Here is a 20198-nt window from a genome sequence, read left to right as displayed (position 1 = left end):
ATGGCAATTGGCTATAAACATGCTTCCTTCCTGGATAAAGGTCTCGGGTACCTGCTCAGTCTATTTCACCACATAAACCCCCACTAAATACAACCCCTCGCTGGCTTACTAGAGCCTCTCATAGAAGGAACTTAAAATATATTAGAGACCCAAAAGACACAGCGGACCCATAAGAAGACACCCAATGTCAGTGAGCATAAATATCAGCGTAGTCTATATACCGTCGAGGCATTCCTCTTAGGCCTAAGAAATGCTGAGGAAAGAAGGTAGTATTTACCCCAAAAAATATTGCTATAAAATGGGCTTTCCTCCATTTCTTATTAAAGCATACTCCAACAAAATTTGGCAACCAATGGTTAAGACCACAGAACACCCCAAACACCGCCCCTATTCTTAGCACATAATGGAAATGAGCCACCACATAATATGTGTCGTGTAGAGACACATCCATAGAAGCCCTAGACAGTAAGACCCCTGTTAGCCCTCCCACGGTGAATAAAAACAGAAACCCAGTACTTCAGTAGGCGGCAGGCTTTATTTTGAATTTTCTTCCTGCTATAGTTGCCAGTCATCTGATACTTTCACCCCTGTTGGAACAGCGATTACTATAGTTGCGGTAGAAAAATAGCCTCGAGTATCAACATTAAGACCTACGGTAAACATGTGGTGAGCCCACACCATACACCCTAACCCTCCAATTCCGATTATTGCGTATACTATCCCAATTAGACCAAAAACCGCTTCTTTTCCAGAGCAATGCATAATTACTTTGATATCACACCAAAGGCAGGTAGAATAAGAATATACACTTCCGGATGCCCAAAAAATCAAAACAAATGTTGGAACAAAACGGGGTCCCCCCCTCCTGCGGGATCGAAAAAAGTTGTGTTAAAGTTTCGGTCAAACAAGATTATTGTGATGCCCCCTCCTAGAACCGGAATTGAAATAATTAAAAGAACTGCAGTAACTCTAATCCTTAAAACATAAAGCTCCGCTCGTTCTCCTTTCATTTCTAACACTGGCATATTTTTATTGGTCCTAGCAAAGTTAATAGCCCCCACTAGAGAGCTGAGCCCAGCTAGATGTAGTGACACAATAAGAACATCCATCCTAGGGCCCCTATGATAGGGGTACACAGATAAAGGGGGGTAAATAGTTCATCCAGCACCAACTCCTTTATCCGTTCTAAAGGACAGTATTAGTAAATATAGTGCATTAGGAGATAGTCAATAACTTAAGTTGTTTATTCGCGGGTAAATTATATCTTTACCTCCTACTAGCAGAGGAATCAACCAATTACCGAAAGCTCCAATTAAGATAGGTATCACAGCAAAAAAAATTATTATTAAGGCATGCGTTGTAACCACCACATTATAGAATCAATCTCTTTTTAAGAACACTGCTCCAGGATGCCCCAGTTGCATTCGGATCATTAACCTCAACCTTGCTCCAAACAACCCTCCTCAGACTCCGCTATACAGATAAAGGGTTCCAATATCTTTGTGATTTGTTGATCACAGCCATCGACGTCACCAGGACTCCACTTCTCCATAACCCCCTACTTCTTCCTTTTTTAGTATTTTTATCATTTTATTTATCCTTACTTAGAAGCCAATCATCTAGCCTTATTAGCCCTTAGAGCCGCACTAGATTTTAGCCTCTTAATATTTTTTTCCCTATACGCTATAGTAAGATATGCCTTTTCAAACCTTCTATTAGATCCTTGAGAACTTTCATTGGTCCCATACTTCCTTAAGAAGCACTCTCGACGTGAAAACCACAGGTACACACAATACACTTCCAACAGCAAAAGTAAGCCTCTTACAATCACCTCTCATCAAAATTCGTTTCGCATAAATGCCACTTCTAGTATTAACCTACTCATTCCAAAGACCCCTCACGATATTCGTGGTAGAGACCCCCAAACAAGATAAGAAGGAAACCCCTTGAGGACAAAATCCCTAACACTCTCTTACCGTAAAAGAACATGTAGGCAAAAGGTATTAACAGCACTACCTCTACATCAAACACGACGAACAAAACTGCTACTAGAAAGAATCGGATAGAAAAGGGCCTCCGAGCTCTTCCAATAGGCTCAAATCCACACTCATATGGACTGCACTTTTCTCGGTCTAGACCCCGCTTTTCCCTTAGTAGCATAAATAACCCCGTAAACAAAAAAGACACAATGCAGACAAACGCAACTCTTAACCCCATAACCATTCTTCTAGAAAACTTATGGAAGTGTCTTTAGCTCCCAAAGCCAATATTTTATTTTAAACTATATCTAGCTAAAAAAGGGTTGACACCACTAATAGCCCCACAACCTATCGTTCTTAAATTAAACTACTTTTTTATAAGGAAAAATGGTACAAGCCATTTATAACAAAGTTAGCAGCCCTATTATGTTAATTAACTTCCTCACTTAAGAATGAAAACCTAGGCTTAATAATTAGATGCAAACCAATCCTTTTTTTTAAAGTACCATTCTACAAAAAGGAGGTAACAACTACCTATAGTTATGTTTGAAACAAAATATTTTATTTTAAATTACCTTTTTATCATACTTTTGTGGTTTTACCCACTCTTTTTGAGCCGAAATCAAAACGCCCCTGGCCTAAAAGCAGTTTCTAAATAAATCTCACCAAGATCAATGCCCCCCCTGCTAGGTTAGCCCCGATCACTATCCTCCACATAATCTTGAATTCTGCTTTGTTTTTGTCTACTAACCTTTTTATTACTATCCTATAAAAAAAGTCAATGTAGAATTTTAGCCTGATTACTGAACCTATAATACAAGCCACGATTACAGCCCTTCCTCTCATTAGAAACACCAATACTTTCGCTAGAAAGCCAAGGAAAGGAGGCATCCCCATCAGTATCAGTAACCCTATACCCCTCGCGGCTCTACTAATCTGACCGCCCATTCTTGTTTTGTTTATTATTGAGCACCCATAAAAAAACAGCCCTACCGACAGCGAGTAAACTGCAAAATACCCTACAAAGACTACTCTTGACCATGTGAGCCCTAACAGCATTCATGATGTATGCACAAACGACGAGTACGCGCTTATTACTCGTACTGAATTCTGGTTAAGGCCCCCTACTGCCCCAATTCCAGCTATCAATACAATTACTACTCACAACCCCTTAGAGGGTATAATTATTGATAAAAAGACAAGGGGGGCGACTTTTTGCCAAGTTAATATTAACCCTCTTGCTAACCATCTGCTGTTCTTAATAATTGAAGGGACCCACGAATGTAGCGGGAAAACGCCAGATTTTAACACTGTACCCGCCCCCCTTATCACCAGCCCTCTCACTACGTGCTGCTCTATCAAGGTTACAAAACCCACTAGTATCAGAATTGACCCCGTTCTTTGTACCACAAAATATTTTACACAGGGCTCAGGACTATAGTGACCATCAGGGTTTATAATTACAAGAAATCCATACAGATTTAGCTCTAAACCGAGTCACACCCCTACTATCTCTTCTCTTCTAACCCTAAGAATTGTCCCGATCAATATTACCCCTAATCTCACTAATTTTATAGGTCTTACCACAAAGCTTACCATTTCAAGTAAAGGTTACTTATAACACTTGAAAATCATAGGTCTTCTGTCCTTAATTAGACTACTTTACTCAGACTAGTAAGCGCTTGGAATCGCTTTGGTACTTGATTTCAAATCAAAACTGTTTAACTAGTCTGTATGACTCCTATTTTTAACCTTTTAAATGGTCAGGAATCTTATATCAGGACGGAGCATGCTCTTCTTGAATGTACGCATACCACGAAGGCTTTGCGTCTGGGTACTTAAACGTATAGACGTCCCCGTCTCATATTTTGAACCACCACATGTATAACCATCCTCCAAACCACACATATACTAAACATCATAATGCTACCCATACCACATCTACGAAGTGTCAGTACCAAATGCAAGCCTCAAAACCAAAGTGCCGTTGACTGGAAAACTCCCCACGCCATAGTCGGACTAACCTCACCATTAGTCAAAGAGTCCCCACAACTACGTGCATTCCATGAAACCCAGTTAGTAAATAAAACACTCTTCCATACACCCTATCTGCAATAGTGTATGAGTTTCAGTAGTATTCTCGAAGTTGCACTAGGAAGAACACAGTCCCACATAAAATTGTTACCACTAGGCCAATAAATGGCCCAACATCATAATCCTTCAAACGCATTCTCTTATGGGCTTGAGTTACGAATAACCCCCTCCTAATTAAAAGACCTGTCTCGAACAGCCTTGTCGACGACGGGTTTGGCGTGCGGATCCCTGGAGGGGGTCATCGCATCCCTAGTTCACACGAGGGTCTTAAGGCATTATGGAAGAAAGTCCAAAAAAAAGAAAAGAAGAACATTACTTCAGACAGAATAAAAAGGGCAACTCCATCACGAAATCTCTTGATTACGAAGCGAGTATGAAACCCAATATCTCCCTCACGAATTAAGTCTCGCCATCATCTAAAAGTTCTCAATAGTATACACCCCAACCTCATTCCTATTAATAGAAATCTGGGAGTTCGATGCAGTCACAAAATTAACCCTACCGCTATTCCGTTTGCCGAGATAGCCACAAAAAAGGGCCACGGACTTGGACCTGGTACATAGTAACGAGAATAAGGATTACGATTCATTGTTTAGGGTATAAACATAAACATAAAGTTCAGCGGTATCCAATGAGCCGCCAGAACAAAAACATCACAAACTCTTCTCAAGTTTAAGGACTCCCTGTGTGACACCCCCTTCCCGTGACAACAACTTCCATATAGGTATAGTCTAAAACATGCCCTAATAAAGCTTATCAGACCCAGGATAAGCAGGAACACTCCACTTATTCACCCTCCCACGCCGAAAACGAGGATTTCCCCAAATAAGTTTAGACTAGGAGGGGCTGCTATGTTGCTTGATCTTAACAGGAAACACATTAAGACTAGACTTGGGCAGACTAACAAGCCCCCTTTATTTATTACTAGCAGACGCGAGTGCCTCATCTTATAGATAGCATTCACATACCTGAACAAACCTGATGAACACAACCCATGCCCGATCATAATAATAATGGCCCCCACTACCCCTAATACCGTGTTGCTAAGCACTCCTAATAGCACAAGCCTCATATGCGCTACAGAGGAATATGCTACCAAACATTTTAGGTCCACTTGCCGTACACACGCTAATCCTGCGTAGACACCTCCTGCCAAGTTCACCACTAGTAGCAGCACAAAAAAAACGCTTCTAAGCCTTATTTGTATAACTATTATAAATCGAAGCAGCCCGTACCCTCCTAATTTTAGTACCACCCCGGCCAATAGCATCGAACCGGCTACTGGGGCCTCTACGTGAGCCTTAGGTAGTCACAGGTGAAATGGATATATTGGTAGCTTGATAAGAAACCCTAGAATGTATAGCCATCACAATCTCATTCCCCTTTTTTTTACTAGCCTTACCACAGAACTTATCCTCCTCCTCAACCCTCTAATATAGAGTTCTCTTACCCCCCATAAGAAAAAAAGAGATCCGAACACCGTATAGATTACTATATACCCCCCTGCCTGTAAACGCTCTGGCTGATAGCCTCAGCCTACAATTAATAACAACAGAGGGGCTAGCACACTTTCAAAAAAAAAAAAAAAAAGAAAGAACCTCCTCACCCTGAATCTTATCACTAAAATTAGGCTGATTCTGATAATTATTAAATTAAATCTTGCTTTCCGGTGGATCTTAACCCTCCTTAGGTAGGAAAGAATTGCTACAAATAGAGTTAGTGTAACCATTAACCCTATTACAAAGTCTGTGGTGTACAACCCGTTCAACTCTACCCCCCCTATCGCGACTCTTGTGGCGCCCATACTTAGAATAGTTAGAACGCTTAACCCAATGACACTCATATTTAGGTTTTTTATAATAATCAATGCAATAAGTCTAATTGCCAACCTTTTAACCATAAGTAAGACAGACTTTATCTGACACATTCAGTGTAAATGAATTATACTAGTTTATATTATCTTACATACACCCTAACTAGAACTACTACACACACACTAGCCATAAGTATGACACATAGAAGAACAGTCCAACACAAACTCATTAACTTATCATAACGTAAACGAGGTAAAGAAGCACGAATAACCACAAAGAAGACCGCAAAAGCCATCATAAAGACCCCGATCAACGCTTCATTTCCCCCGAAAAATATCGCCGCCCTTATAACCCTTCTGAGAAGAATACTAGAGTACTCCGCAATAAATATAACTGCAAACCCCCCTCCGCTGTACTCCACGTTGTATCCTGACACTAATTCCGACTCTCCTTCCACAAAATCAAATGGCGCCCGATTAGTTTCAGCTAGCATACACAGCATTCAGACAACTATAACTACGCACAAAGGAAAAAAGAAAAAAAAGGACCTTTGTTGGAACACCCTAATTTCTTGAAACATAAACACACCCGAGCACAGCACCACACAAAAGAAGATAAATCCTATAGGGATCTCATAAGAAATTCTTTGCGCCATCGCACGAACTGCACCTAGCAAAGAGTATTTAGAGTTAGAAGCCCATCCGGATATTATTACCCCGTAAACCCTGACTCTAGTAATAACTATAAACAGAATCAACCCCGAAAACATAAAACACTTCAGCCGACTTATACGGGTATAAAAGCCATCCAAGTAAACTGATAGTTAATATTAGTGCAGGAGCCAAAATGAAGGGCCCTACGTTAGCACGTGTAGGCACAATAAACTCTTTACATAACAACTTACCTGCGTCACTAAAAGGCTGCAAGATCCCTATATAACTCACCTTGGATGGACCCTTTCGGATTATAATGATAGCCAAAATTTTACGTTCCAACAAAGTATAGAAGCCCACAGCGAGAAGCACCCCTACAAAAGGGATAACACCAACAACCACGCCTACTCAGTCCACCAGTGCAGCCTTAGTCGACCCCAAGGAGTAAAAGAGTCCGCTGACACTTGACAAAGGCTTAATAGGATAGAGGCTCCAAAGAAAACAGCTACTCTCCTTAGAGTCTTAAATAGACACTCGACACTAACCATAATGAGACTGGGCTTAGCTTTGTAATTCACACACAAACAAGAGTATATCTTATAAGACGAGCTTAAATCGTATGCATTAGGTCTGCCAGCTTGTGCCATGAAAGCAAGTATATATACTTATGAATTGATCCTAAATTCAAACGCATTAGCTCTGCCAGCTCTCACAAAGATAAGAGCCACTACTCACGGCGCCTTAGGGGCATGAGCCCTATATCCTAATATTAGACCACCTTATCACTAAAAGCTACTTGCCCATTGTACAAGTTCATTAAATTAAAAGTTTAACGCTTCTTAAAAGCTTTAGCTTATTTTTTATTTAGTTAAGAGCTTCCAACCATATGACAAAATATTTCTCAGGAATAAACTCAATCACAATCGGTATAAATCTATGGTTAACCCCGCAAATTTCAGAACACTGCCCGTAAATAATTCTACACTGGGAAGCTTTTATAGGAAGCCGATTAATTCGACCTGGGATGGCATCTACTTTAATTAGTAACTTAGGGAGTGCAAACGAATGGAGCACATCAGACCTTCTTACAAAAGCAGTTATTTGCACATCTGCTGGAGCCACCATCCGGTTATCAACATCCAACAAACGATACCCTCCTTTTCTAAATGTCTCCTGCTGGTCTTCTATGTAAGAATCAATTGTATAACACGAAATTCTTTCAGCGCTTTCTCTAGAGCTTGGAGTGTCTAAATTGCGACAAAATTCGTAAGATCAGTACCATTGTTTCCCAATCGCCTTAAAATTTCACCGGGGCCGTTTTACTTCTTCTATATAATATAGGTTAATTATAGAAGGAAACCACAACCCTACTAACATCAACATTGGCACAATAGTCCATCAAAATTCTAATCGTTGACGGTTCAAGAAATGGCGATAAGAAAATTTAGTAAGAAGGATTACGCATCCTATATATATAACAAAGACCAACACAGCCACTGCTACTATCATCACAAAACCATGGTACCGGAACAGGTCTTTCCCTAGTTCCCCATGGACAATATCACCAAAATATCGACTCCCGTAAAAAGACATATTTATATTTTTCTACACTTATTAGCCCACTCACGTGCGCTACTTTCGCGATTTACTAATTTTAATAACTTGAAATAAGCTAAAAACTTAAACCATTTCAGGTCTACAGGACGACTCCTACAGAATTTAGGGTATTCAAGCAGCTTGTCCCACACCCACAAAGAAAGAGGGTTTAATAACAACCTAGAGAAATAAATGACTGAAAGACACTGCCCCAAAATGATATAAGGCTCCCGCACTGGGCGAGCACCAATCCATGTTAACCTAATAAACCTACCAACCAACACTCAAAACACTACTTGATTAAACGGGTAAAAACATAAACTTCGATACTTACCTCTGTGAAGACTAGGAATTAGGTATAATACTACAATCGACAAAAACATAACATATACCCCCCCCGCTTTATGAGGAATTGAACGAAGGATTGCATAAGCAAACATAAAATACCACTCAGGCTGAACATGGATTGGCGTTTTTATAGGATTAGCAGGCCAATAGTTTAAATGATTCCCTAACAGCTCAGGATCCACACACACTAAATATATAAAAAAGAACCTAAAGCAAACATAACCAAAAAGATCTTTAATAGTATAGAAGGGGTGGAAGGGCACACACATAGTACCTCTTTCAATACCCAAAGGGTTATTACTCCCTTTCTCATGTAAAAAAAACAGGTGTAAAAAAACAACCGCCACTATCACAAACGGTAAGAGAAAGTGTAAAGTATAAAACCGCTTTAGAGTTGCATTACACACGGTCCAACCCCCTCATACATAGCGGAGCATACTCTCTCCTACTACGGGGATCACTCTAAGTATATTAGTAATAACAGTAGCCCCCCAATATGACATTTGCCCCCAAGGCAAAGTGTAACCGAGGAAAGCCTCCGCCATAGTTAACAAAAACAAATGCACCCCAAAATACCACACTGTCTTATCTAAATAAGACCCATAATACAGCCCACGAGCAATGTGCGCATAAATACAGATAAAAAACATAGAGGACCCATTTGCATGAATATTACGCAACATTCATCCTTTTTCCACATTACGCATAATATGTACTACAGAATCGAATGCCATGTCTTCATGAGCAGTATAATGAGTTGACAATAAAAGACCCCTTAGAAGTTGGATAATTAGGCACAAGCCTAGTATAGAGCCAAACCTTCACCAAGCGTTTAAGTTTACAGGACAAGGCAAATCATAGAACCTGTCATTCATAATCTTCACCAACTTATTAGTACTTCGTCACGGACCAACCCTCTTAGGCGTGTTAATATTATTCACAGTATTGTTACCAACCATCTCATAAGAAAGGCCTACACCTTGTGTTTGAGTTTACAGCTCACCACCTCTTCCTCGGCCACCTCATGAATTTTTGTTATATATACAGGCACAAACCCCCCGCACACCGCATTTTTTTATGAGTACACATAAGCTTGGACCCCCCTTTTTACACCTCTGAAGACACCCAAAGTGTTAAGTGTCCAACTTTGTTTTTGCTCCATTTTTACTTTATTTTTAATTAGACTTAAAGCGACCAACAACTTACGCTTCAAAAATTTTTTTATTTTTAAGATACACGCCTCGTTTTCGAACCGAAAACCACATGAGCAACCAGAGCTGGGGTAAATGAGGAAATAAACGTCTCAAATCCCCATTATCCTACAGCTTACAATTAGCTATAGAGCCCAAGTAACTTAGAATTTAAGGGTCAAATTCACCACTTTCTCTGCCAATAATTAGGTTGAATCTCATGTGGTCCTGAAGAATGCTTACTCCCCGCAAAGGCTTTGTAGCCTTTCAAGCATACACTAAAACCAAGTTAATTAGGTGTAAGGAGACCCGTATTGACCAGTTTTTAAATAGACCATAACAGCCTAACAATAAACGAATTAACTGTAATTTTGCTTATCTTATGGATTATTTTAATAAATTATAACTATTAATACACCAATAAACTTTAACTATGAGCATTAATAACTACTGACCCCGTCTTTACTAACATCAGGAACACTGTCTTCTTCACTTACAACCACATTTCTCTGCTCGACTGGCTGACAGACATTAGCTGGGACTTCAGGCTCCACAACAGCTATTTGTTCTTCTAAAGGAACATAGCCACCCTCAGCATGGGGGCCCCCTTCCTCCTGATTATCAGGAACAACTTCAGCGACACCATTCACAACAGCATCTCCAACAGCTGAAATAGTTTCAGGTAATGGGAGCACCCTAACAGTGTCACCCCCTCCGCCCTGACATAAGTCCCCTCCTCCAACGTCTATTCTAAACACTCAGTTTTTATATGAAAAAAAACCATCTCACACACCCCTTAACAGTAAGCCTTTTTTTTGCAGCAAACCCCTGCCTAAGCCACTCTCATACAGCCTCTCTAGTGCCCAACACATTCAACAATCTATCACTAAGCAACACACTCATTTACATAAAAAGAACCCTTTTTATAAGTTAATCAGCCTATTATACAATATTATTTATGTCATTACAGATCCGTCACAAAGTATTGCTTTAGCTAAAAACTCGCTCGCTTAAAAGAGACCTTAAAGCTATGCATAAGCTTTTGGGTTAACAAACCCAAAAACTTCAATTAAAATAAAGCTTCGCAGGGTCTTGTTGCTCTTCTTTTACACACAGGCCTCTTCGCTTTACCCTTATGCAAGAAGTACTAAAATTTATTTGCCCCACTTTACTTCAAGTAAGCTTTTTATGAGGCAATCGTGTGCATTTCTTTAGAAAGATAAATTCTAAAAAACCTCAGTGAGATGAGCCTAAAACTAATTAACTCCTCTTAAATTGTTTATAAAGAAAAGCTTTAACTTTTTCTTTAGGAATCAAAGTCCTACGTACTATAATACTTCTTTATAACACCTCAGAGCAATAAACTACTTTTGAGCTTAGCTTCATCAAAGCAACTGGGCCATCCCCCCACGTACAACTAAGCTAGGAAGAATTTGTAGCTCTCAGTTATATTAACATTAGCAACTAAACACAACTTAAGAGACAGGCTATCTGGCTTGAGAATAAGAATCTTATACCCTAAGCAAATTACTGGGATTTTCAATTAACAGCTCAACATTCTAGCTTAATTTATTCACCCAGCGTACACTAATTTCATTTAAAATTTTTGCCCAGAAGGCAAATATAGTAATTATTGCTATGTAACCATCCTATAACCAGCACATTTAACAGCCTAACGCCACGTTTATTTACATAAAAAGGCCCTATACAATATTGTCTATAGCACTCAGATCTGTGACAGAACATTGCTTTGCTTAAAAACCTTTTATACGAAACTAACTCACTTAAAAGGGACCTCAGGACCAGACATAAACTTCATCACTTGTAGTCTTTGTAAGTTTATAACCCACCTAACCCCCTTTTAGGCGTGTTAATATTACATACTATTGTTAACACTTACTTTTTAAGACGCTCACAACCTTGTTTACAAGCTCACGCTTCTACGTTTCACAATTTTATTTAGCTTCATTTTGTTGCTGCACACCACATTTTTGTCACCTCTATTTAACCTGCTTTCCTATTTCCTCCCCTCCAGATCAGCCCCCCCAGGCATTAGTGTGTCATTTTGATTTTATTTTATTTTTGATTTACTTTTTTGCTTAGACTTTAAGTGACCCATGAATTACGCTTTGGGAACTTTCATATGACTTGATTTCTATTTATTTTTTGATTTTAAGATACAGATAGTCTAGTTTTCAAACCCCAAAAAATCACATGAGCAACCAAAATTAGGGCAAACGAAAAAAATTAACACCTTAGATCCATTTCTCCTGCAGTTTACAATTAACCACAGGAAGCAAATAGCTTTAGAATTTAGGTTTAAGTTTGTTTTTTTCTACCACTAATTAGGTTAAGTCTCACATGACTCTGAAAAATGCTTACTCACTGTAAAGGGTTCAAAACCTTATCTACAACAGGTTGTAAAGCATAATCTAAAACAAGTTTGGACAGGTATGGGCATTCGCAACTAGATTTTCAATAAAATACACAATGTCAAGTAAAATTAAGTTTTACTTTGACTTATAAGTTATCTTAACTAAGGGCTTTTTACATGCATCAGCAACAGGGTTTCCGTGTAAAAGGACAGGAGAACAGGCCTTGCGGTCACTGTACCGGCCGGTAACAGGAAATGCGGTACACTATAAAACCTCATTCTTAAGGGTTTCCACAGTGTTTGGTTTTTTTTTGTCTGTTACTAGCACAAATCCATTACACACCGCCTTTTTAGAACCCTTGTTTTATTCTTTAGGTGGGTGATTGCTGCTTTTTGGCTGCATTAATAGACTGTTTTATTTTTTACCTAATTTGCAACCCGTTTTAACCCTATTTTTTAATAAAATAGCAATACTAATTTTAACAAGAACCAACGACACGCCCTACCGCCACTAATTGGCCTTCAGCTTCATAAAAGGCAACCCTTTTTATAAACTAATCAGTTTATTGCGTAGCATTATTTAAGCAATGACAGAGCCAGGGCAAAGCGTTGCTTTAGCGAAAAAGTCCTTTCGTACAAAATTAGCTCATTTTTAAAAGAGGATAGAAACTGAACTAGCTCACGCCGTTCTGAACTCAGCTCATGTTAGATTTTAAAGGGCGAACAGACCCACCATTAGAAGCTTCTACGCCTCTAGGATATCTAAAGCCAACATCGAGGTCGCAATCTTCCCCTCCAATACCATCTTTCGGGAGAAATTGCGCTGTTATCCCTAGAGTAGCTAGCCACACATATAAAGTTAGGAAATACGAGTTAGATTTATATAATAGTGAAAGACTTATTTTCACTGATCTCCCATCAAAATCGTATAAGAGCCAAAAACTCCAATTAAGATAAAGCTTCATAGGGTCTTGTCGTCCTTCTTTTACATAAAGGCCTCTTCACCTTAAAGTTAGTTTAAATTAAATTTTCAGACACAGCACCTTCTTCGTTAACCCTTTCATACCATCCTTCAATTGAAAGGCAAATTATCGCGCTACCTTAGGACGCTCACGTTAACGCCGCCGTTTACAACAAACATTACTCTAGTTGCACTGGGCAGGGACTACCTTTTACTTACATCAAAAGGAAATGTTTTTGTTAAACAGTCGAGAAGTTTAGTTTGCCGAATTCGTTTAAAAACTTTTATTTAGCCTTTAGTTTTTTAAGGTAAAACAAAATAGTAATACCAAATAAATAATATTTTTACTCGTTTTTATCATAGTCACTGGTCCTACAACCATAGGCTTATTTTAAAGTAAATGAATAACCCAATTAATCTTTTTTCCCCATCTGGTTTTAGTTAAAATACACTAATATCTAATAGCCAGTTTAAAGCCTATAGAAACCCAATTTTTTTTTAACATCAATTTTAGTATTTTTCAGCTTAACCCAAAAAATTTTACCCCTTAAATAGTTAAGGAAAATGCTTACACATCTTTTTAAGCCAACCAGATATCTAAAAGCGCGAATAGTATCTAGCCGCTATTCTTTAGTTTAATTAAATCTCTGCCACGATTTCTTAACTCAAAAAAATAACTCTCTTTTATTCGGGAAAATTAAATTCTTAAACTTGTCTTGAAAAACCCTTATGCAAAAGGTACTAAAATTTATTTATACTATTTTAATTCAAGTGCACTTTTCACAAAACAATTATGCACGTCTCTTTAAAAAAGATAAATTATAAAAAGCCTCAGTAAGAGGAATCTAGAACTGACAATTCTAAGTTATATATTAACTACTTTTAACTTATTTATGAAGAAGAAGATTAACTTTTTCTTTAGGAATCAAAGCCCTACTTACTACAATTTTTCTTTATAACGCTTCGAAGTTCTAAGTGCCAAAAAACTACTTTTGAACTTTGCTTCATCAAAGCAACTGGATCATCCCCCACGTGGCACTAAGCTTAGGCCTAACTAGACTATGGAGAATTTGCAGTTCTCAGTTATATTAACATTAACTACTAAGCACAACTTAAGAGAAATACTATCTGACTTAAGAATGAAAATCTTATGTTTTCCCTAAACTACTTAAGCAAGCCAAAGCAAATTACTGCGATTTTGAATTAACAGCTCAACGTTTTAGCTTAAACTATTTGGCCAGCATACACTAATTTCATTAGAACTTTTGCTTGGAAGGCAAATATAATATTATTTACTATATATGCATATTATAGCCTAGCAGCAACTTCCGTTACTGCTACCTTGTTACGACTTTTCACAGGTTTCCCCGCGAGCGACGGGCGATTAGTACTCATCTGATTGTATTCAGGGTAATTTTATTTTTAACCCTTACTTACAAGTCCTTCTTCAAAGGCAAGTTTTCTTATCTTATTTGTCTACTTAGTTGAGCTACCTTTTAGTAGCTCAATCTTTGAATTATTGCTTAAGTTACATCTGTATCCCAGATTAACCTTGTCATAAGCTGCATGTCAATCTGAATTATTTTTGAAGTTGTGCTACATGGGCATATAGCCAATTCTAGTAGCTGCACCTAACTAAAAGTAACTTACCTTACCGAACTCAGCAAGTAAAATAAGAGTTAGCTTCAGTAATAACCAAAAATTTTACCCGGACACTCACCATATTAGAGTAAACAACCATACACACGCACTAATAAGACAAGGCTCAAATGTAGGTGGGTTATCCTTTAACACCCAGGATCCCCTGTTTTCTATCTCAGACACCGCCTATTTATTTCTCTTTGACAACCAAATGTTTAGTTAAGAGGAACTTTTGTTTTAAACTATGGATAACAGGGTATCTAATCCTGGTTTCACTTCATAGATTCGTTAGAAGCTCACTAAAACTTTAGGAATATAACCACAAAAAACCGTTAACATTACACTGCACCTATAGTTTTTTTATAGTTTTATAACACAACATTGACTCTAACCAATCCGCTTAAATTTATATTCGAACTGAATCTAACCGCGGCTGCTGGCATTCATCAATTGACCCCGAATTTGTCAAAAAGCTGGGTTAAAGTTTCCTTTATTAACCAATTTTCCCCACTGATGTTGAACTTGCACTTAATTTGTTCAAGCCCGCATTTAGAATCATGAGAAGCATTTTGCCCATAAATTTAGGGCCATAATCAAACCCTCCTACAGATTTGACACAAGGTACTAAAGTATCCATCTTCCTCATTTTCAATGAGACGCTTTAATTAAGCTACTGTATCTTCTATTTTAGGTTTATTTTACTCTTCGTAAAGGCACCATGGTTTTTATGCACAAATACGACACCACTAATATTACAAACAGTAACACACCAGCTATTAGGATATATAACCTTAACCCGCTTCTTTCAGCCATGAAACTTAGAAACAAAGACCCGCTAATTTCTCTGTACTCGTAATTCATAAGACCCATAAGGACCGCTCTGGCACAACACCTTCTGACGAGAACCATAAACTCTAGATTAAAACGATACACTTCATTGGGGTAGATCCTTAAAACATACAAGAACAGGACTATTACACCCCTAACGTAAGTTAGGAACAATAAGAACCCTAACAACCTTCTAACCTCCAGTGCAACCTCCACACATGCAATTATAGACCCCCTCAATAGCACTAGCCCTAAAGAAATAGGTTGCTTGGCAATTAAGACAATCGAAAACACAGCCATCAAAATTACACATATGACTATAACTCTCATTATATAAACATAATTAAGCTTACGCCCCCCGCTACCACCAGCCCTCATACTACCAGCTGGTAGGTAAAATAATTTTTCTGAACAATTTCATTCAAACAGCTGAGTTGACCTAGTCCCTTATGGGCACCTTGAGGGCCCAATAGCTCTAGTCAACCTTGATCCAGACTTTGAGCTACCATCCTGGACCCCTTAAAGAAGGCCATTTTTCTGGGGTGGGAGGTTAGCCTCTCTATGAGCCACATTCTCAAAAAGAATCTTAATAGTTTGGCTGACGACCAAGGCTTAGACCCTAATTTTCTAAGCACTCCTCATCACAAAATTAACCCTACAAAGGGAATAAGAAATACTCTGACTCTCTCATATTTCTCAAGAACTACTACAAACCCAAACCTCTCTATTTTCCTCCCTAATACCCCTCCTAAGATAATAGCCCCAATATACAGGCTAAGAAAAGGAGTTTGTATATTTAAGTGCTCATTAATCCGCAAACTTCTGCTATTAACGTAATTAGACCCAAGTATTACTCTAAATACAATCCGTGCCCTATAAAAAGAAGTGAAGATTAAACCTGTTAGCTCTAATAAATAGCACCCATAAGTTATTCTTCTGTCTATCATTCTTAGCTCAATTATTAGGTCTTTAGAGAAAAACCCTCTTATAAACGGGGCCCCTCTCAAGGACACAATTGCAACCGTTATTGCACCCATTCTTACCGGTAATCCTTGCCACAAGCTTCTTAACCCCCGGATATCTTGGATTCTTTGGTTTCTATGAATAACACCCCCTGCGCCTAGAAACAACAAAGCTTTAAATACCGCATGGGTTACTAAATGAAAAAAAGCTACAGACGGAAGAAGGATTGAAATCGAGAATATTATTAACCTTAACTGCCTCAAAGTCGAGAGTGCGATTACCTTTTTTAGGTCAAACGCAAACACAGCCCTTGACCCCGCTAATATTAGAGTAAATAGTCTTAAGACTATAAGTATTTGAGTCACAAAGGGATTAGCTCTGATAATATAAAAAGAGCGAAGAATCAAATAAACCCCAGCTGTCACCAATGTCGAAGAATGCACCAAAGAGGAGACCGGTGTGGGTGCCGCCATGGCAGCAGGTAGCCATGCGCAAAACGGCATTTGTGCGCTTTTAGTTATACCTGCAAGAACTACCACAAACCCTAAATTAACCCATGTCTGCACTGGGTGGTATATATAAATTAACCACCCCCCTTCTCTTAAAAAAATAGAAACTCTAAAAAGTACAAAAACATCCCCAATTCGATTAGTCAAAGCTGTCAACATAGCCGCAGATAACCTCTTATTGTTCTGGTAATAAGCCACTAATAGGAATGAGGTGAGCCCTAGCCCGTCTCAACCAATTAAAAGTATTACTAAATTAGGAACTAAGATTATAAACACTATAGACAGCACAAACAACCATACTAATCCCATAAACCGCTTGTAGTATGGCTCTCCAGCTATATACCACTTGCAGTAGGTTGCTACACTTCCTCTAATTACCAAAACCGTCCCAACAAAGACTATTCTTACGCTATCTAGTAGAACTCTGAAGCTAAATGAGAGACAATTACTCTCTCAAACAGTAACTTCCAATAAATAAGCTTTTCCAAAGGTCCTCCCTCTAAGAATAAATAAGTATCCAATCAGAATCAGTAAAAGTAACCCTAAGTTACTTTTTAATTGTATGATACTATTTTTACGAGCCATCTCTTAGTAACCTTGACATCAAATCGTCTCCGCATAGTCGCATCACCATAACCAGAAGGGCCAAGCAAATTCTGGCTTCGCAAACAGCTAAACATAGAATTAGTAAAATTAACCAAAACTGATTTATTAGAAACACATGGGTTACAAACAATAAGCCTAGTCTTATTATTTCAAGCCCTACAAATAAACACAAAAGGTGTTTGTTTATACGGAAGATTACAAAACAGCCTATACTTATTAAGAAAACTCCTAGGAATTTTATTCAAATCATAGCTTTAAAACACATAGTTTTCTACGACTTACAAGGCCGTCGCTTCAGCAAAGCTTTTAAAACTACCTACCTTCTATGATCCTCCGTATAGAGACACAATAAGACACAAAAAATATAACACTGAATACACGCGATTGCAACTTCAGCGGCTCCAAAAACACCTCCGCCCATTATTAACCCTTTAATACCCCCAACTCCTGTAAGCAGCCTTCTGCTATTTAACCAGCTAACTACTAACTCTCTCCTGCATATAGTTAGAATTACTTTACCAGCTCCCAGATTTAGTGTCAGACGTAAAACTAATGTTAAAGGGCGAAGTATGCCACTAATTAGCTCAACCACTACTATAAAAGGCACAAGGATTAACGGGCAACCTGTTGGAACGAGACTCATCAACCCCTGCTCAAATCTGCATAAAAGACTAGATAAAACTAAACAAGTTCAAATAGACAAAGCAAAGGAGAACCCGAACACAAACTGCCCTCTTACAGGGAAAAAGAATGGAAAGTTTCCAGACAGATTTAGTATCAGAATTATCATGAACAGACCCCTTATTACTAGAGGAAACCCAGATAGCTTTAGTCCCTTTCCGTTCAATCGAATCATCGAATAAGTAAAGGATAGCACCAAACTCCGAAAAGAGCTCGTACTTCTACCCTTAGTGTACACGTCTCTAAATAGCACGGTTATTGGCACTATAGAAGACAGCAACCATAACGGCATAGACAACCAAATTAAGTTATAGCTGTGAGCATCAAATCTAGAAAAAACATCTATTAACATGACTTTAAATTATTGATTACGCGATTTCTTATAAATATAAGTGATACACGTGTTATAAGGGTTAGTTCACACAAATGGCAATTGGCTATAAACATGCTTCCTTCCTGGATAAAGGTCTCGGGTACCTGCTCAGTCTATTTCACCACATAAACCCCCACTAAATACAACCCCTCGCTGGCTTACTAGAGCCTCTCATAGAAGGAACTTAAAATATATTAGAGACCCAAAAGACACAGCGGACCCATAAGAAGACACCCAATGTCAGTGAGCATAAATATCAGCGTAGTCTATATACCGTCGAGGCATTCCTCTTAGGCCTAAGAAATGCTGAGGAAAGAAGGTAGTATTTACCCCAAAAAATATTGCTATAAAATGGGCTTTCCTCCATTTCTTATTAAAGCATACTCCAACAAAATTTGGCAACCAATGGTTAAGACCACAGAACACCCCAAACACCGCCCCTATTCTTAGCACATAATGGAAATGAGCCACCACATAATATGTGTCGTGTAGAGACACATCCATAGAAGCCCTAGACAGTAAGACCCCTGTTAGCCCTCCCACGGTGAATAAAAACAGAAACCCAGTACTTCAGTAGGCGGCAGGCTTTATTTTGAATTTTCTTCCTGCTATAGTTGCCAGTCATCTGAATACTTTCACCCCTGTTGGAACAGCGATTACTATAGTTGCGGTAGAAAAATAGCCTCGAGTATCAACATTAAGACCTACGGTAAACATGTGGTGAGCCCACACCATACACCCTAACCCTCCAATTCCGATTATTGCGTATACTATCCCAATTAGACCAAAAACCGCTTCTTTTCCAGAGCAATGCATAATTACTTTTGATATCACACCAAAGGCAGGTAGAATAAGAATATACACTTCCGGATGCCCAAAAAATCAAAACAAATGTTGGAACAAAACGGGGTCCCCCCCTCCTGCGGGATCGAAAAAAGTTGTGTTAAAGTTTCGGTCAAACAAGATTATTGTGATGCCCCCTCCTAGAACCGGAATTGAAATAATTAAAAGAACTGCAGTAACTCTAATCCTTAAAACATAAAGCTCCGCTCGTTCTCCTTTCATTTCTAACACTGGCATATTTTTATTGGTCCTAGCAAAGTTAATAGCCCCCACTAGAGAGCTGAGCCCAGCTAGATGTAGTGACACAATAAGAACATCCATCCTAGGGCCCCTATGATAGGGGTACACAGATAAAGGGGGGTAAATAGTTCATCCAGCACCAACTCCTTTATCCGTTCTAAAGGACAGTATTAGTAAATATAGTGCATTAGGAGATAGTCAATAACTTAAGTTGTTTATTCGCGGGTAAATTATATCTTTACCTCCTACTAGCAGAGGAATCAACCAATTACCGAAAGCTCCAATTAAGATAGGTATCACAGCAAAAAAAATTATTATTAAGGCATGCGTTGTAACCACCACATTATAGAATCAATCTCTTTTTAAGAACACTGCTCCAGGATGCCCCAGTTGCATTCGGATCATTAACCTCAACCTTGCTCCAAACAACCCTCCTCAGACTCCGCTATACAGATAAAGGGTTCCAATATCTTTGTGATTTGTTGATCACAGCCATCGACGTCAC

General features: G+C 38.7%; 1 protein-coding gene and 3 pseudogenes across 1 annotated transcript; all 4 read right to left on the bottom strand.

Annotated features, from left to right (window-relative positions):
- Nucleotides 1-313: 313 nt before the first annotated feature.
- Nucleotides 314-1514, bottom strand: LOC134702700 (cytochrome c oxidase subunit 1-like; annotated as a pseudogene).
- Nucleotides 1515-15343: 13829 nt separating this feature from the next.
- LOC134702699 (NADH-ubiquinone oxidoreductase chain 6-like) lies at nt 15344-16973 on the bottom strand. The gene has a single exon (XM_063563411.1). It carries the CDS (start codon nt 15854-15856, stop codon nt 15344-15346), a length of 513 nt encoding a protein of 170 aa, XP_063419481.1. The 5' UTR covers nt 15857-16973.
- An 896-nt stretch (nt 16974-17869) lies between these two features.
- Nucleotides 17870-18589, bottom strand: LOC134702698 (ATP synthase subunit a-like; annotated as a pseudogene).
- A 72-nt stretch (nt 18590-18661) lies between these two features.
- On the bottom strand, nt 18662-19774 carry LOC134702697 (cytochrome c oxidase subunit 1-like; annotated as a pseudogene).
- Between the last annotated feature and the right edge of the window lie 424 nt (nt 19775-20198).

This window comes from Mytilus trossulus, unplaced genomic scaffold (assembly GCF_036588685.1).
Source record: "Mytilus trossulus isolate FHL-02 unplaced genomic scaffold, PNRI_Mtr1.1.1.hap1 h1tg000630l__unscaffolded, whole genome shotgun sequence".
Lineage (NCBI taxonomy): Eukaryota > Metazoa > Mollusca > Bivalvia > Mytilida > Mytilidae > Mytilus > Mytilus trossulus.
The sequence above is the reverse complement of the archived record's forward strand: the minus strand, read 5'-3'. Positions and strand labels throughout refer to the sequence as shown.

Excerpts from the sequence above, each read along its gene's own strand:
- LOC134702699 (XM_063563411.1), bottom strand. The coding sequence starts at position 15,856 with ATGAGGGCTGGTGGTAGCGGGGGGCGTAAGCTTAATTATGTTTATATA.